Source organism: Eretmochelys imbricata, chromosome 5 (genome assembly GCF_965152235.1).
Source record: "Eretmochelys imbricata isolate rEreImb1 chromosome 5, rEreImb1.hap1, whole genome shotgun sequence".
NCBI lineage: Eukaryota > Metazoa > Chordata > Testudines > Cheloniidae > Eretmochelys > Eretmochelys imbricata.
This window is the reverse complement of record NC_135576.1, coordinates 73,586,601-73,604,327: the sequence shown is the minus strand read 5'-3', so window position 1 is coordinate 73,604,327 and position 17,727 is coordinate 73,586,601. Positions and strand designations below refer to the sequence as shown.

General features: G+C 36.1%; 1 protein-coding gene across 1 annotated transcript in view; it reads right to left on the bottom strand.

The window, feature by feature from the left end:
• Positions 1-377: 377 nt before the first annotated feature.
• The window catches only part of AP3S1 (adaptor related protein complex 3 subunit sigma 1), a 42,057-nt gene continuing 24,707 nt past the window's right edge, over positions 378-17,727 (bottom strand). The window contains exons 5-6 of the mRNA XM_077817341.1: positions 11,285-11,392; positions 378-964 (exon numbers count right to left, since the gene is read on the bottom strand). Of these exons, the coding sequence (XP_077673467.1) occupies positions 836-964; positions 11,285-11,392 (237 nt within the window). The 3' untranslated portion in view covers positions 378-835. The remainder of the gene's footprint in view (positions 965-11,284; positions 11,393-17,727) is intronic.

Below are 17,727 nucleotides of genomic sequence, written 5' to 3'. Positions count from 1 at the left end.
AATAAACAGAGTGGTCTGACAAATTCTGTGAGCCTTGAATCTGACTTTGACATAGGTCAACATGAAAAGATTTTCAGAATTAAGAACACACGTGTGCCACTTTTGAAAACATCTTTTTGTAACAGAAGTCTACACATTTCTACCCATTTTTAATAGAGGCAAATTTCTTCTTCAAAACAATCTTGAATAATCTGTGTGTGAAATTCATAGTTCCAGAACATTCACACAATATTTTAGTATAATTCTTTTAACATTTGGACATCAAAATGATACATTAACACTAACACAATTTTTTTTATACACACGCTTTGCTCAACAAACAGGAAGCAAGTGATTTGTTGCTAAGAGTAGATTTCAGACAAAAACATGTTTAGAAGTCCAGTTAATTATGACTTTATTTAAACAAAAACAAAAGACAGTTTAATGTTTTCATGCAACACACACACTCTGATCTTAAATAATCATGACAAACAGCAAAAGTAGATAAGGAATGCTGCACTAATCATAGACCTTAGTGGATATACAAAAAGACTCAATATTATAGGTTATATAAAGTAAAGAATATCTTAAATACTTTTCCAAAATACTGCAGCAGCCAAGACAGTGATATGCCTTACAAGGGCATAGGAATGGAATTTAGAAAATCACACAGGAACTACCCATTTCCTTTAAAATCATTGCGCAAGACAAAAGCAACATTCAACTTCACATACTAATTTTACACAGAGTTTCTATGAAGTACCTTTACTTTTTATCCAAATAACAAAAGTTAGAAATGTCTTTGTTTGGTAAACCTCAATTACATTTTTCCTTGATTTTACCTGTAGTAGCCATTTTATTTAAAAGAGGGCAGGTTTGGAACTTTTATACTGATGTCACCAATATTAATATTTCTTGGGATCTCTGGAAGATTCATATTCTTTACAGCTGACACAGCCCGGGCTGGGGCTCCTGCTAAACCAGCCTGTATATAGATGTAAAGAAAAAAAATACAACACAGGTGAAGCCTATTACTACAAGTGGTATAGGCAGACAACACTAACATTTAAATTGTTTGCATAGTTATGAGATTAGAAAGACCAGATAGTAGTTTGGGTTGGAATGAAATGGGTTATTTGGAAATACTAAACCAGAAAGAGAAAACAGTTCACACAACGTCTAAAATATTATGGAAACACGCTGTGTCAATTTGATGAAAAGTATATGGGAGTAGGGAAGGACCAGAGGAAACCAGGCTAAGTAATATGTACGTTGTAAAACCACCACACTGAGATATAGCTGAAGCTAACATACTGTCTTTAACTTGTACTGATCCTAAAGCCACTTACATGATCCATAATCTCAAATCATTCGAGACACCTGCAATTCCTAAGAATACCGAGACATTAACAGTCATAGCTTAATTTTATTGGCTTGAGTCAAGTCAAACACTAAACAATTGTATTTAGTGTTAATTTCCTCTGCTCTGGTCTTTAATCAGTTAAAGTCATTCATTAATCTGTAAAATAAAAGAACATTTTACAACTAATTTTATTCTAGTACTGCCATTTAGACAAAGTTGCTGCCATGCCTAAGTACCACAGGCTAGATCCTCAGCTGGTGTAAACTGACATAGCTCTGCAAACTTCTATGCAGCTACACCAATTTACAGCGAACTAATGATCTGATCCCAAGTCTGTACAAGGGGCAAAAAACCCATACAACTCTTTATTTTAAAACATTTTTTGCACAGTAACTGGTTTTCTAATGATTTATTCTAGTATTTCTTTTAAAAAGTAATGACTTGAAAAATACATAAAATACATTTAGGATCAAAGGCCCATATTTTTAGAATTGCACCACCAACAACAAAAATGTAGTACTGGAATGTACACAACTGCACACAATCACAGTAATTACGTGCATGCAACTCTGAAAAGCTGGGCCTAACATTTTCAATGGAATGCAAAACAAAGCATGAATCATTTGAATTTCTTCTGCCCACTTACTAACGATGCTGATTTTTTCCCCTTTAATATTTAAGGGGAAAAAATGCTCATGAGTTAAGTTTTTTATGCCAAGCATTATTACCCTGTAGATTTTTTGTATGGCCAAATGACAAGTTGTATCCCCTGAAAACAAGGATTTGTAGTAGAAATACTGACTAAATAATTTCCAACTCAGAGCTCTATGGGATACAGAGAACCTCTCTCCATTATTAGTTTCTAAATACAGGTGTTCCTAATTGAAAAGCATAAAGAATTATTTAAAGATAGAAACTAGAATCAAATCACCATTGTATTTACTAGTGTGCAGAAAAGCTAAAACTTATTTTAAACACCATAACTTTCCCCCTTAATAAAACAACTCATTGCACATGTATGGTCAGATGTAGAATGTGAAAACAAGACTGACTGTCTTGCTGAAACATATGTAGAATTTACCTGTATCAGTATTTCAGGTTTACAACACAGGAAAGAGACCCATAAGCAGCTAGAGTGTTAGACAGGCTGCTGGCTATTCTCACTAATATTACTTTTTTAAAAGTCTGCAAAATGGTTTTAAAAAGCAAAAGGTATTTGGAAAGATAGAGATTTAAATTTAATATTCTCTAGATTAAGAACATCAAAACTTGTCTATCGAGGCTTAACATAGTGCTTAATACATTAACAATTTTTTTGAATTAAATTTACATAGGCAATTCTCAGAACTAACGATCTTAGAAAGCAATATTCCTGTACAATATTTATACTTGGGGGACTTAAGTAATGAGCTAATATAAACAAATGGCAAGAAAAAAAATGTAAAAGCTATTCCAATAAACAAAAGATTAAACATTTGGAGATGGAAGATATCTTAAGATTTTATTCTAAACTGGGTAAGGACCCTGAATTCTGAGTGAGCAACATGGCAAAAAAGGATGGTGGTTTTCTGGAGACGTCTGATTCATACTTGTTCATAATAGTATTTTCTGTAATTAATTACTGCTCAAAGTACAGTCTCTACATGTAATGTATAATGTTTTTAAAAGATAGTTTGTAGTATTTACAGTAATTGGGGTAAGGTGCATGTGACATCTGTGGTATCAGCTTGCAGTGGTGAACAAAACCCCCACAGATATGCAACAATTCATTAGATATTGCTACGCAATATCCAGATTTAAAGACGGACTACAACGTGGAACAGTATTTTTTCTCTCTACTGCTCTTTTACAAGGACTAAAGTTGATCTAAGATTTTCCCCAACCCTATACAATTTTGTTTTTATACAAAAGACAGAAAAACCTAAGATGAAATCCTCACTTCTCTGGACTTTTTATGCCCCGTGGAAGGGTTAGTGCAGTGCAAACGGGCTCTTAAACTTTCGGATCCAGCCACAGGAGGATCAGGGTTGAGGCAGATAGCTGTGAGTGTCTTCTGTGGACCCCTCACAAACACTGGCATAAGAGGCATGCCAGGTTGAGAAGGGCATATCAGGGATGGCACTGTAGCACTAGAGATTCCAGGCAGTGCTGCAGCACATAGGAAGCCAGACCATGCTGCCGTAACTTAATCGGTGCCCCATCCCCACCCTGGCTGTCTAAATGGTGCTGGGGAACATGAAGTACACCAGAACTGGGAAAGCTTGAAGCCACTTCATGGGCTGAGGCACAGTACAGAACCTCACCTAAAAAGAATACCAGAAGTACTGTACCCTGACTTCCCTCTTGTAGCTGGAAAACTGTCACCATCATCTCAACTCCATGAGAGAGGAAGTCAGGACCTGGTATTACTAATATAAAAACTCACAAGTAGAAATTTTTTAAAAAAAACCTTGAAGCTCACTTTATACATCACACAAGAGCACTGCCAAGCACAGCACTACCTTTTTTATTGTGGTTTGCCTTTAAAAAAACATAATGCAATGAGATAATGCAACAAGAAATTGATTGTAAAACCTCCTTTTTGATTTGAGAGTCTTGAAACATCTGTATTAATACACAAATAACTGTTCAGAAAGTTTTACAAGATACCAAAGAAAATGTGAATTTCCTCCTCTAACTTGATTTCTCTCTCTTTTAAATACAATATTGAGTTGCCGGAGAAAAATCCTTTGAGCAATTCCAAGAATAGGACAATGTAAACTGTTTTCCAGACAGAAGACGTAAATACTGTTAAAGCAACAACAAAAGCAATGAATTATACAATTCAAAACTTAAACAATGGGAAACCAGCAAAATACTATAAATAATGCACATGGTCCACATAGACAGACATGGGTGGCAATTTAAAACACAGATGTCTTTCTAGGTGACTAGGATGGAGATCCCGTACCCTAATTTAATGCAGATTAGGGTTCAGGCAAAAATTTACTCTAATTTAATGAAGGATAATTTTTCTTTTTTGAATGGACAAATAAAAACTTGAACATAACTGGCCATTATTTTTACCTACCTGCAGCTATCCTCTTTACATAGACTTACAGTCCCTGACTCCCACCCCAAGAAAATGAAGACATAATTGAGAATTATTTAAAATACCATAATTGACACCCAAAAAATAAAATAATTAAAATAAAATCAAAAATACAACACCACACTTTTAACTAAACTTCATCTATGACAATTTTGGTTTAAGATCAAAGAATATCCATGATAGAAGGACTACGGCATTTCAGATTGCCTCTTCTCTGCCTGCAAGTGAAACAGTTTCCAGAGTGAAAGATAAGGATTCATCTTCATACACTAGAGCGTAGACATTCTCAAGCCACCACTCCCTTTTCTCCTAAAGTCCTCCTCTTTATTAAATGGATTTGTGATTTGACATGTCTCATTTACATACTGCAATGCCCTTTTAGCACAACCATTCTCACAATTTTATAAGCACAAGACAAAGTCATACAGTACTTCTAAGACACACTGAACAGATTTTTAGATTAAGAGGTCTAATAAAAAAAATCTGACAAAAGGTATTACAGTAACAAAAAAAAGTAATCCACAGTAAAAGTAGTTTGTGTTTGTATTAAGTTGTTATATATTGAATGCATCAGCAGACTTATCAATGTTTAGTATGTCAAGTAGTAAACTGGTGATCAATTCTGCTATTTTTCTGTAATTCCTGCTGCCAAGAGAAAATTTAATTTATGAAAGAAAAAAGGAATCACAAGAAAAACTTCAAATTCAATTTGTTCATAAAAGGTTTGCGGCAGGTACCTGATGAGAAAGTAGTTACTGTAATATTGCACAGTATAGCTTTCAACTACTTTTATTATTCAATACTTTAGAAGAAAAGTTAGGGTGGCGAAGGAAAAATTATAACACTTTAAAAAACTAAGTGGCAAGCCTTGATCATGCAGTGAATTATGAAGGTTCACAGCAAGCAAAATGACCTAAGCAAGTGAAAATGACATTTTTCAAGCAAGTTCATGAAGTTTTAGAAGTACGGTATGAACTTGCATATAGCTGTTATTACAATGAACCAAACACCGTATTTTCCCCCTAGCTGCTTTGTATTCTCCATTTCACTGTTAAAAAATGTTGTACACTAATCCTGAAACACCTGACATGTTAATGCTTTATTCACAGCCACTGCAAGAATGTTTGTAAATCTGATAGTATACTTAAAGGCTTGTGGCTTCAACATGAATTATCAATGCCACATAAGAAACTTTAAATAATATGGCTGTTTTGCTTGAGATCAAAGCTAGCACATTCCGTTGAGTAGCATGAACAGAAAATGTTCTTCTATTTATCAAATGAGAAATTTCAATTCACTTAAATACTAAATATGTGAGGTATAATTTGAGGTCATTATTTTGTTAATAGGGCAGTTATATGTCACAATATTCTTTCCTGATAATCCTGGTATAATGTGTTACATGAAGATAACCCTAGAAATGTTGATTTCATTCACATTTTTTAAAAGATCTCAAGTACATAGGAACAGATTACTGGTGCTTTTGAAAGTTTAGGTAATATCCATGTATGCTTCTTACTACACAAATGGATAAATATTTAGCTTGTGGAGCTGTTGGAAGGGCAGCCTAACTGTTATAGTGAAAAGGAGGGACAAAAACATGAAGCTTACTTGAAAATGAATTAATGAAGGCTGAAACTCTGCTAGAGAAACTGGTCTTTTCCATATGTATTGGAATGCACTTGGATATCACTGCTGCTGGTGTTTTATACCAACTTCTCCTCCCAGAGGAAGTATGATTTCAAAGCAGCAGGGTTATGAATAGGATGAAAGGATGCAATACAGAATAAAAAGGAATGATCATGTTCTCTGCTCATGAGGTTAGATAAATGAACAGAATTAGAGAAAAAACAAAATGAAGTCTGCAGGTATATCAAAATGAGGCCAAACAGATAGAAGACTTAGACATACTCTTAGAAATTTCAAGCACTTGAATCACAAAGATAGTAATGGATGGGAATGATTTTTTGTTTGATTGTTTTTTCTTTAAATTGCCAGACCCAAAAATAAAAAACAGAACCTGCGAACACAACAGAAAACAAAAAAAGTAGCAATATGCCAAAAACTATTGAAAAATTAGCTCCTCTTTCTTACATAGTGAAATATGGCTTATTTTCAGTGACTTGAGGATGAGGATGGTAATTTGTTTAGATTACTTCCTTCATATAATACAAGAAGTTTCAAATTCAAGTAAAATATGTTCTTACCATATAAAATATTTCTACACTAAGCCTTTAAAATGCAGAATAGTAAAACCTGACTTCAGATAAGCTATACTTGTTGAAATATTCTTTAAAAAATCATTTTAAAAAGCAGATTTATTTCAAAGGTATTCTACAACTAATGCACATTGACATTTAAATTACTGTGTTGTACTTAATGTTTCAAATAACCAGGGTCAAAGGGGCAGTCGGCACATTCTGAACTTAAAATGTTCACTTCCTTGTCCTTTTCCAAATTCTTTTTTTTCATATCTGACTTGGATCGCTGGCTGTTGCTCCATAAGACTCCCTGTGAAAATACCAGAGTGTCTCCTGAAGAAGGAGCCAATGATCCACAACTTCTCTGGACATCAGCACTTGCAAAAGGAGAAAAATATACATTTGAAGTTCATTATGTGCAGACTGTCCTTTGACCCTATTCATTAGTGACATTCAGCACAATAACTTCAACCTTAAAAAGCCAATTATAACATCTGTAGGTCATCTTTACATTTCACCTCTATAATTTTAAATTCTATGGATTATTCAATATTTATTTGGGATTAAACTTTTAAAACAAAAATGCTTTGTTGTTTATGTGCAACTTGTTCTAAAATTTCACTCCAATACAAGAGCATAAAGGTTCTGATTTTTAATTTGAAATACTGAGTTTGGAAGCTGTACCATTAGAGCTAACACTCACTATGTTAAGGCTCTCATCGGTAGAATGTTCCTGACCATACACTTAGAGTTTAAGTTTTTCAACCACGTGACACTGCACTAGTAATGTCAGCTATTTGTGTGCTCAACTGTTATTCAGATTAATATTTTTTAATTAAAAAAAGATCCACAATTTTTGTAATTTAAATGCTGACACAAAAAAACCCAAAGTTAAATTCTACAATGTAGGAAGAAAAATAAAATAAAATAAAGAACATATGAAGTAAATGACAAGCTAGTAAAATACACTATGGCCAATAAAAGATGAGGGAACTACAAGAAGAAACTAGCACAAAAAGTAGGCTACAAGGACTGGCATGGGTATATTAACACATAATTTTTGAGTCTGGCCTAAATAATTTATTGCCTTTGACATCATTTTGCTTTCCCTTTTTGTTAAAAATACATTTTTTTCTCAAAGTCAGCAATACCTGTGTCTACCTGTCCTGTCTGGGAGACTGAAAGATAAAGGTCTGTAAGAGAGAAGAATGGAAAGAGCTAGAAAAGATCAGGAGGTTTGGAAAAATGAGGTCCGACTTAAAAGTAAGACTAAATTCACACCCATCTTAACACCCCAAATAGAACACAAGTAGCCCAGTTTTAGCTGTGGACCTGATAGCATCCCAATGATCTTCTCCCTTAAGCTTCCCTCCCTTAATCCCAAATCACAGTAATGTTTTTGGTTCAGAGGGATTGACCAGGAATCCATTCAGGGACCAACAATGCTGCTCCATAGTCACATGTGTCAGCAATGAAGCGCACGCGACACACTTCCCCTCCCTCCAGAAAGGGGCATATTGCCTCATATTCTCATAGTCCAGGTGACAAAGGATTACAGCCAGAAACCAAATCTGAGACTCCATCACAACAATGCAAAGTGCTACTATTCTGCCAAGGGCCCTGGCTAAGCAGTCTTTGGTTTGATAAAGGAGTTTGTTACTCACATTTGTGAATGCAATAAACACATGTTTAATTCTTCATGTTAAATTTCAACTGAAATCCAATAAAAAAAAATTGGAGCAGCTTAACTGTTCAAATGTTTGACATACAACAGTAAGGCAGACAAAATCTACATATAATCATCTTGCATTTTATTCTATTGAAACTGAACCCAAAACTGAACCCCACACCTATCCACCCACTTTATATTAAAATTTAAGTGAAATGTAAGTAATTTCTGAAGATGTAGGCTAAATATATTTCATGAAATTTGCCATTTTAGCTGCAAAAGGAAAAGCAGCTTATCTTTCATACAACTACTTTCTGGATCCAAGCATTTCTAATAGATGGAAACCATACTAAAAGTCAAGAGCTGTAAAGCGTTTGGAAGCCTTGGTAATCTTACGAGTATGAAGTACAAGATCCCATTGAAAACAGCCTCTGGAGAGCTTTTGTTCATTTATTTCTAAGGTTGTTTCAATCAAAGGTTATCAAAATGACAAAATCCACTGGTTTCTAAAAGTTGTCTGCTACAAAAGAACTTTAATATATACCATGTAGATATATGTTTCAGTTTAAGGTTTGTATCTTGTCAGTTCACCTTTGGGAAAATGAGCTGAGACACAATACCTTTAGTCAAAACGGAAACAGGAGAAGAAATAGAGATCAGGGAAGAAATGAAGATTAGGTATACATGTAACAAATGACTAATGAATTGACTGAGTAAACATTCACGATGGACTCTAGAATATCATAATATTACATTAACTGTCAGAGCTGAAAAAGAAACAGTAACTGTAATCAAAATCTGCATTAATGAAGAGCAGATTGTGAAGCTATCCACTCCATCCCAGTCACCAAGTATTTCAGTTTACTACTATTATAATTTTACCTTCTATAATTCATTGCTCTATACAACAGGCAAAATTGCTATGTGGCTAATATATGGAGCCAAACTTCTCATGAGCCAAATTAATTACTTGTTTGTATTTTTCTATTAGTTTTGTATTTCAGGCATCATATTAAGAAAAAGGTAGTTAACTTGCAGATGAGGTAGTGGGAAACAATAATTAATAGGGCTCACTGCACTCAACTGACAGATTTGAGATGAGTAATCAAAAGACTGTTCTCTGGCTGATTTAGCAACAGAATTAACAAGTTAGTGAATAAATACCTTAACTAGTGTTTTTAGGCAGAGCTTAAAGAAGTTCTTCAAACACCATGATATAGTAATCTTAAGAAATTATGCCTCTTAAACCTTAGGTTACTGTCTTGCTGTATCCATCATAGAAAACTATGTAAAGAAGTTACTCAGATAGATCTTACCTTATTTTATAAGGGGGAAAAAACAAACAACACTTACTTGGGCAAGATCAATACCTTCGTCAGAAAGTTAAACGGCATTTTGGGCATCTTATTAAAATTCTATAATTTATTATTGAGCATACATTGGCATAAACAGTATCATATCATTGTCAACTTGTGTGTTTCTCAGTCAGTGCTGTGCTGCTTCTTTGAAGCGACCAAGAAGTGGTGCAAAATGGAAAATCAGAGGCACAGACAGACTGAAACGGTTGCTATGCCAGATTACGAACTAGGAGTAACAGTATAAATGGCTGGACATAATATAGCTTCAGAGCTCATTTCTCATTTAATTTGGTAGATGTAATAAAAATATTTGTTAAAATGGAAACTATTAAATTTGCAGTGTTTTCCCAATTTGAACGATAGCAATGAGCTTCCAGAAAAAGATAAATTGGTCAGACACAGGATTATCGCCTCTCACAAACAAGGATCAGCCAAGGAGGTTTAGCTAACATATTGCTGGTTTACGCTGCAAGTGACACAATATATAAAGATCATAACATTTTATGTCACAGTTATATTACTTCTAGCATTCTCCCCACTGCAAATTAAATTCAGCAGTACTAAACTAAGCCAATTAGATATCAGGTTCTGCAGAATCAAACACTTGGCACTGAATTTATTTAAACTACAGTTATATCCTGCCAGTGAATTGGTGATAGCCATAAGTATAAATTTGAGCACATTTGCCTACTCAAATTTATCTGGCCACTGTACATACAGAATGCAATCTTCCTATTTGAAGGTACACTGAAGACCAAATCTTAGGGTTTCTCTGCATGAACAGTTAGACTGTGGCAAACTGAAAAGTAGATTCTAGCCAGCACTTGCCTACTGCAGTCTCACTGTCCATGCGCAGCCTGCTGACATGCCTGAACAGTTCATTACTGCGCTTTAATCTATATTCCTCTTTGAAATGGGACGAGCTCAAAGTGCTCTAACAAACTGTGCGCATCAGCAGGATGCACAAAAATAGTGAGACTATGGCAGGGTTGCGTGGGGTAGCTTCAGATTCTAGGTTCTGCAGTCAAATTGTTCATGTAGACAAACTCTTATTGCTGCAAATAATGGCAGAACTCCCATCTGTTAAATGGGACCAGGATTGGGCTTTAAATGCATAATCACCCTCCCACTTCCACCCCAGTTTATCATTTTGTGTTACAGTATTACTATGACACCGAATACACTACCACTTATTTAACACTTTACAATCTTGTTCGTATAGGTATATATATATATATATATATACAGGTATATATATTTTTTCCCTTAAGTTCTACAGCCAGTATTGGGTTCCATCATGAAAAAACAAACAAACAAACAAAAAACAAGAAGCCAGAGGTCTTGAGTGAAAGAAATTTAAAGGACTATCAATGCACACTGATACCAATGGCAGATGTGGCTTTGTTTGATAAAAGTAACAAAAGAATAATTAGCTACTATTCTATGCAGTTATCACACAAGATGAAATGTACCACATACTAAATGTGCAGTGTCAATGTTTAGCACTATAAGCAAGCAACTGTACCTCGTATGGTATTGAAGGACAAACAGCACAGGCTGCATATCATGCAGATATTATGATCATGCTTTAAGTTAAAGGTCATTATAGTCTCTCAGCCTTACCTCAGATTTCTCCAGTTTATTTTGTGCATCAATTTGAGTGACAATTTCATTCATGTTGGTCTCCAAAACCATTCCACCCATGACCATCTCAGCAAGAATGTTATGGACCTAAGAAAGGTCACAAAACAATATTTATTTTAATCAGCAAAATACTGTCTGAGCGTTAAGGTGCCAACTACACCACTTACAGAAAATTTATATTTCTGGGTAATATCTAAACAGCCTTTTAAAAATTGTACGGTACAGAAAAAGTTGACATGAGTCCAAAGTCCACACAGCGAGATCATCAGCACTGCCTGTTTGATGACTAACACCGGAATAAGTGGGAACCCTAGTCTCCATTCCCTTTTTAGTCTTTTCTGCAGAGACTGCCAACAAGGGTGCCAATTAATACCAGGTACACTAATGTTTTTAAGAAGGGAGCATTTATGGGATTAAAAACATTGTTCAGAAACATACATAACAGCAATGAGCACCTTGGACAGGCAGTTTTTTGGTATGAAATAAAAAATATATAGTTTAAGCTAAAATAACCAGATAACTTTCATTCCGTAACAAACCAGGCAGGATTAAGGGAAGTAGACTTCAGCTAGACAAGGAAGTTGAGTTAATATCTTTTATTGGATCAATTTCTGATGGTGAGAGAGACAAGATTTTGAGCCACACAGAGCTCTTCTTCAGGTCTGGGAAACAAAAAAGCAAAATGCAAGGTGGAACAGATTGTTTAGCGTAAGCAGTTAGCACACACTGTAAAGTGGCCCTTTAACACCTCTGCAGTCATAAAACAAAAAGAGGGGGTTAGTGGGTTATAGATTATAGTACATACATCCAGTGTCTTTGTTCAGTACATGATTTTTAGAGTCTAGCAAAATAATGAATTTAAGCTCCCAGGCATGTCTTTTGATAGTGTTGTGCATGTTTCCTTTGAGGACTGAGATGAGGACTGATAGGTCAGACACAGAGTGATCGCTTTGTGAAAAGTGTTTGCCCACAAGTGATAAGGTTTTTTTGTCTTTCATGATTTTCCTTTGTGAGCTCGCTCAAGCACGCAGTGATTGTCTGGTTTCACCCACATAATTGTTATTGGGGCATTCAATGGACTGGATGAGGTATATCACATGTTGTGATAGGTACATGTAGAATGCGTGGAAGGTGTGTTGTGGGGGCGGGGGGGGGGGGTGCCGATCATTGTAGCAGTGGAGATATTTCTGCAGGTTTTGCATCTGTTGTTCTGACAGGGCCTGAAGCCACTTTGAACTGATATGTCCCAGTCTGTGGGGAGCTTGCTTTTGATGATGAGTGTGGAAAGGCCAAGGGGCTGCCTGAAATCCAGAAGTGGGAGTTCAGGAAAGGCCTCCCACAGGATGAGGTACCCACTGAGTAAGGGTTGTAACCCTGCATGGGCTCAAGTGTGGGGTGGCAGGCGCCAAACAGGGGCATGTGGTCAGGGGGGGTCTTATCTCTGTATTGAAGCAGGCTCTCTCAGGGCATTTGGGTGGCCCATTCCATGACATGATCTACTTCTCTGGTGGAGTGTCCCCATCAGACAAAGGCAGCCATAATGTGCCAAGATTTACATCCTGTAGCACACGCTGAGGCATCACAGATTTCTTGGGGTGGCTACTGCATCCATGAAGGTAGGCATTGTGTTCTGTGGGTTTTTTGTATACGGTTGTCTACAGGGCTCTACTGCTGAAGTCAACTGTGGTATCCAGGAAGTTGATGCTAGTGTGGGAGTGTTCCAGAGAGAGTTTAATGGATGAATGGTGGTTGTTGAAGTTGTGGTGGAAATCTATGAGGGAGTTTAACCAATCTGTGCAGAGGATGAAAATATCAGTGATGTATTTCAGGTATATCATTGGTTTCATAGTGTATCGGTGCAGAACTTCTTCTTCAAAGAGGCCCATGAAGAGGCTGGCATATTGGGGAATCATCCTAGTACCCATGGCTGTTCCTATGGTTTGAAAGAAAAGTGTATGTTGCTGTATATAAAATTGTCATGAGTGAGGATGAAATGGATGAGTTTGGCAATGTATTTGGGGTAGATATGAGGATTGCCCATTGTCTTGTAAATATCTGAAGCAGACCGCGATTCCATCATTGTGTATGGGCAAATGACATCCATGGTGGCAAGGATGGTGTTCTTATCAAGGTTAATATTGCTGAATTTGTGAAGGAAGTCAGTTGTGTCCTGGAGGAAGCTGGCCCTTTGTGGGGTGAGTGGTGTGAGGTCAGTTTCTATGAGCCCTGATATTCCATTAGTAAGAGTGCCATGGCCAGATATGATGGATTTATCCGGGTTCCCTTGTTTGGGTACCTTGGGAAGCAGAAGATCTCTAAAATGGGTTTGTGGGGGATGAGTTTGTAGACTCTCTCTTGGTGTTGTCTGGGGAAGGTTTTGATGGTATCCTAAAGCTCCTGGGTAAACTGTAGTGTGGGGTCTTTTTTAAGTTCTTTATCATAGGTTGTGCCGGAGAGTAGTCTGTTGGCCTTGTTAATGTTGTCATCATGGTTGAGGACTACAATGGCGCCCCCTTTGTCTGCTAGTTTGATCATTATCTGGTGGTTAGATCTCAAGGACTGCATGGCTGTCCTCTCGGCAGTGGAGAGATTATGGTGGATCTGAAGTTTGGTAAGGATTTCGTGGTTAATTTTTTTCCTGAACCATCTTTTCTCTCTAATATCCTGGGACTGAAACAGCTACAACTGCGCCTGCAGACTTTAGATGTTCAGTCTAATCCTAGAAAATATCTGACTAAGATTGTTCTTGCCCTCCTAACCCCCGAAAATAGTTTATTACTGCATTCAAGGTTACTCTTTTCTTCTTGAGAGATTGCTAAACCATTACTTTGCCACAAGAGTTGGTTTGGTTGATAATTAAATGGAAAACTGATCAAACTTCCTTAGAAATGAAAACTTATGGAAATAAATCTATCAAAATGAAGTTCAGTCCCATTGCTGTATTCTGTTCACCTTTAAATCCATCTTATGGCATTTGTTTCCTGAAGTCATTCATTTATGTGAAACACACACTTAAGAGAACATTGTCCATTGCAGATGCTTTAACAACTTCTAGGTCAAAAGTTACATTTCTCAACATGACATCCTCCAAAACGACTCATGCAGAATATTAAATTTTTGTGCTTTGCAACTGCTACAATGCTACATTTACTAATAATTTAATTTTTTAAACAAATTATATGTATTTACAGTTAACATTGCTAATTCCCAAGAGAGTCTGAATTTTCAAATTGTCCCAGGTATTATAAATCAAATAATTTTGTGCCTCTCCAGTAAGCATTTTCAAAATTAGACAAATTGTTTTTTAAGATACTGTTTGAAACACAGTTTAAGTGTGTAACACACACCATCTAAGTACTGTGGCCTACTCTCTTCACCAACTTATGGCAAAGCTATTCTAACTACCTCTAAGTTCTCATGAAAATTTGATTACATTCTCAGAAACGGATAAGTAATATAACAGATGTAGGTTCAATGAACTTGAACCATAAAAAATTGTAACTACGTGGGATGTTTAAAAGACGAGGGAAGACCCAGTGGGGGGAAAACCTGCTCTATTCATTGCTTTTCTTTGCTCCAATTTAGAAAATTCACATGGTGAAAACGTTCCAGAACATGTATTTAAAACATTTACCATACATGTAGCTGCAAAGATGCAGGAGGCAGTTTCAAAAAGAGTAAAATTGCCAACAAAATCATCTTTATAGTTCAAAAATAAAAGCCATTTTGAAGATGAAAGTGCTGATGAAAAACATTTAAATCTCTGAGCCCTAAATTGTGGAATCAGCCCACTATTACTACATTAACAATTCTTTGAGTTATCCACATTGATTCAGATGTATTCTATGCTTATGTCCTGGTTTCAGGCAAAATAGTTTCCATACATGAATTAATCTTGGCTATATATTTAGTAATGTGCAGTATTTCAACCCCACAGTAACTGTAAAGACAACCAACATTTGATAACATTTGTAGAGAGCTAAAGAGTGTGACGTGCAAGCAATCTGGCACATCAAAGCATGCTTTTTTCATCATTTTGGCTATTTGTAACATTTCCCAGTTATGGCGACAGATCAAAGAAAGAAGCAAACAGAGACAAAGTATAATGAGATAGCAAAATGTGAGGCACTTATGTACTGATCTAAAAAGAACCACCACAATTCCTGTTTTTGTGCTACAACTTTGAAGGAATAGTCTAAAGAACAGTATTGAAAACTAGTTTGTTAGTCTATTTCAGTTGAAACATGATAAACACATTCAGAGAAGAATGAACAGCTCTCTTCCCTCACGTGCCTCTGCTGCAGAGTTTTAAGAGTCAGACTATCAAACATTAAGGGAAATGATTAAAAAAAAATCCTTATTAGGGTGGATTATTTCCCCTGGAAAGGATGTGCACACTGTACATATGCCTTGTAACACAGCCAACAGAACCGGCCTAGAAAGAGTAAACTAAGGGTGGAGAAAAAGAGTTGTCACTCCTCCAATACTGGCTTGTACCTAGATTAATTCAGCACCTTCCAAATTCAGAATTAAAAAAGGGGGAAAAGTGTTATTTTGGCTTTAATATATTATCTAGATCATTCAAACTAATTAAAGCGGAAGAAAGAAAAAGAACAATCCCCCGTCCTCCCCCAGTAGTTTTTATTCATTTAGACAAGGAAATAGTTTATTGCACTATATAAATGCACAATTTCAGTAAGAGAAGCACATGACTAAAAAAGGCTTATACCAAAATGAGGAGAGAAAACTGATCCATCGCCTAACACTGTGAAATATTTATCACAAAATCAGATGTTCTGAACATTTTGCTGAAAATCTGCAAAAACTGATTTCTCTCTCTCACAGGACTCCTTTCCCCCCTCCCTCTCCCACAGCATAACATGTCACTTTATTAAATAGAATCAACCAGGAATGAAAATTAAATCTTTTTCAAACAACGCAATTTCATTCGGATGGAAAGAAGTTTTTTGAATTTAGACACTGTTGGCCATTGCTCAGAAAGTGAAAATTTCTTAGTCACAAAAGTAGCTCTGAACAATGTTTTTGCACCAAAAAGTAAGTGGTGGTCATTTTCATAAAGGCAAAAAACATTCTGGGGAAATCGTAGCATATTCATTACTAACAAAGGCCTCACTCAAAAAAATGCTACAGTTCCTAGAGCTATGGCTAAGACGACTGAGGAGCTACAGTGTGAGAGGCAACAAGAGCAATGCTGGATTTGGTTAGCCTTGGAGGAGGAGACAGTACATGATGAATGTGTTTTTATCTCACCAGTAGGCAGACGCTCTGCAGTATGTAAACGCCAATCATCCTTCATTAACCAAGAAACAAAAGGTTCTTTTGCAGAGTTGTGATCATAAAATACCTTGCAGACAAGTTTACATTCCTTTCTCACCCTATCTCACATCAGATATGCCAATTGGGGGAGGAAAAAGCTGTCCAAACAAGGATGTAGAAGGTCCTTAATTTTAAAAATATGCACAATAATTGTAAGATAAAAGTTTAAAACTGTAAGTTATTCAAATTATAGCCTGAATAAACTAAAATATAGTTTATGCATAAAAGCTATATTTTTACATTGTTTAACAAACATTTAATAAGCAAAAGTAGTTTATATATCAGATTTTTGTGAAATTCTATGAGACTTGGTCACTGCTTTTCTGGTTTCTATATGTATAGTACACACACAATATGGTGGGCGATAAATGGTAATCTGGCTCCTTTTCCTCAATGAGTAAGGAGTAAAATTTTCAGACCAATCTTATACAATGAAGAAATAAATTATGGAATATTTCTTCCATCCTTCACTAAGGCTCTTAAGTACAAATATTACCGTTTTCCATTGCCACTTGTAGATTTGCACTATTTTATTTTCTCTTTACAAATATTACTATCACCATCTTGCCTGCCATGCATCAGAGTCTGTTATTTTAAAAATCGAACTAAAAAAAGAGAGAAATCAGTCAGCACTAGCATAAATGCCAAGTGCAAATCCAGCTTTGGGAAAATACTTCCACTTTGCTCTGGCAGAATTCTTCTTTTGACCTAGCTACTACCTCTCAGAGAGGTGGATTAATTACATCATCAATGGAAAAAACCCCTTCATTGGTGTAGGAAGCATCTACACTACAGTGGCAAAGCTGCAGCACTTGTAGTGTAGACATAGCCTACGGTTCATAAATTACAAATGGCTGAATAGACTTTATCTACACTTAGACAGAAGCTCTGGATGCCACATTACAGTTTAAAATGAGTCTCAAATTCATTCACTGTAAGATCAGAAAGGAGCATTGGGATCATCTAGCCTAACCTCCTGCACATTGCAGGCCACAGAACCTCACCCACCCAACTCCTGTAATAGACCCCTAACCTCTGGCTGAGTTACTGAAGTCTTCAAATCATGGTTTAAAGACTTTAAGTTA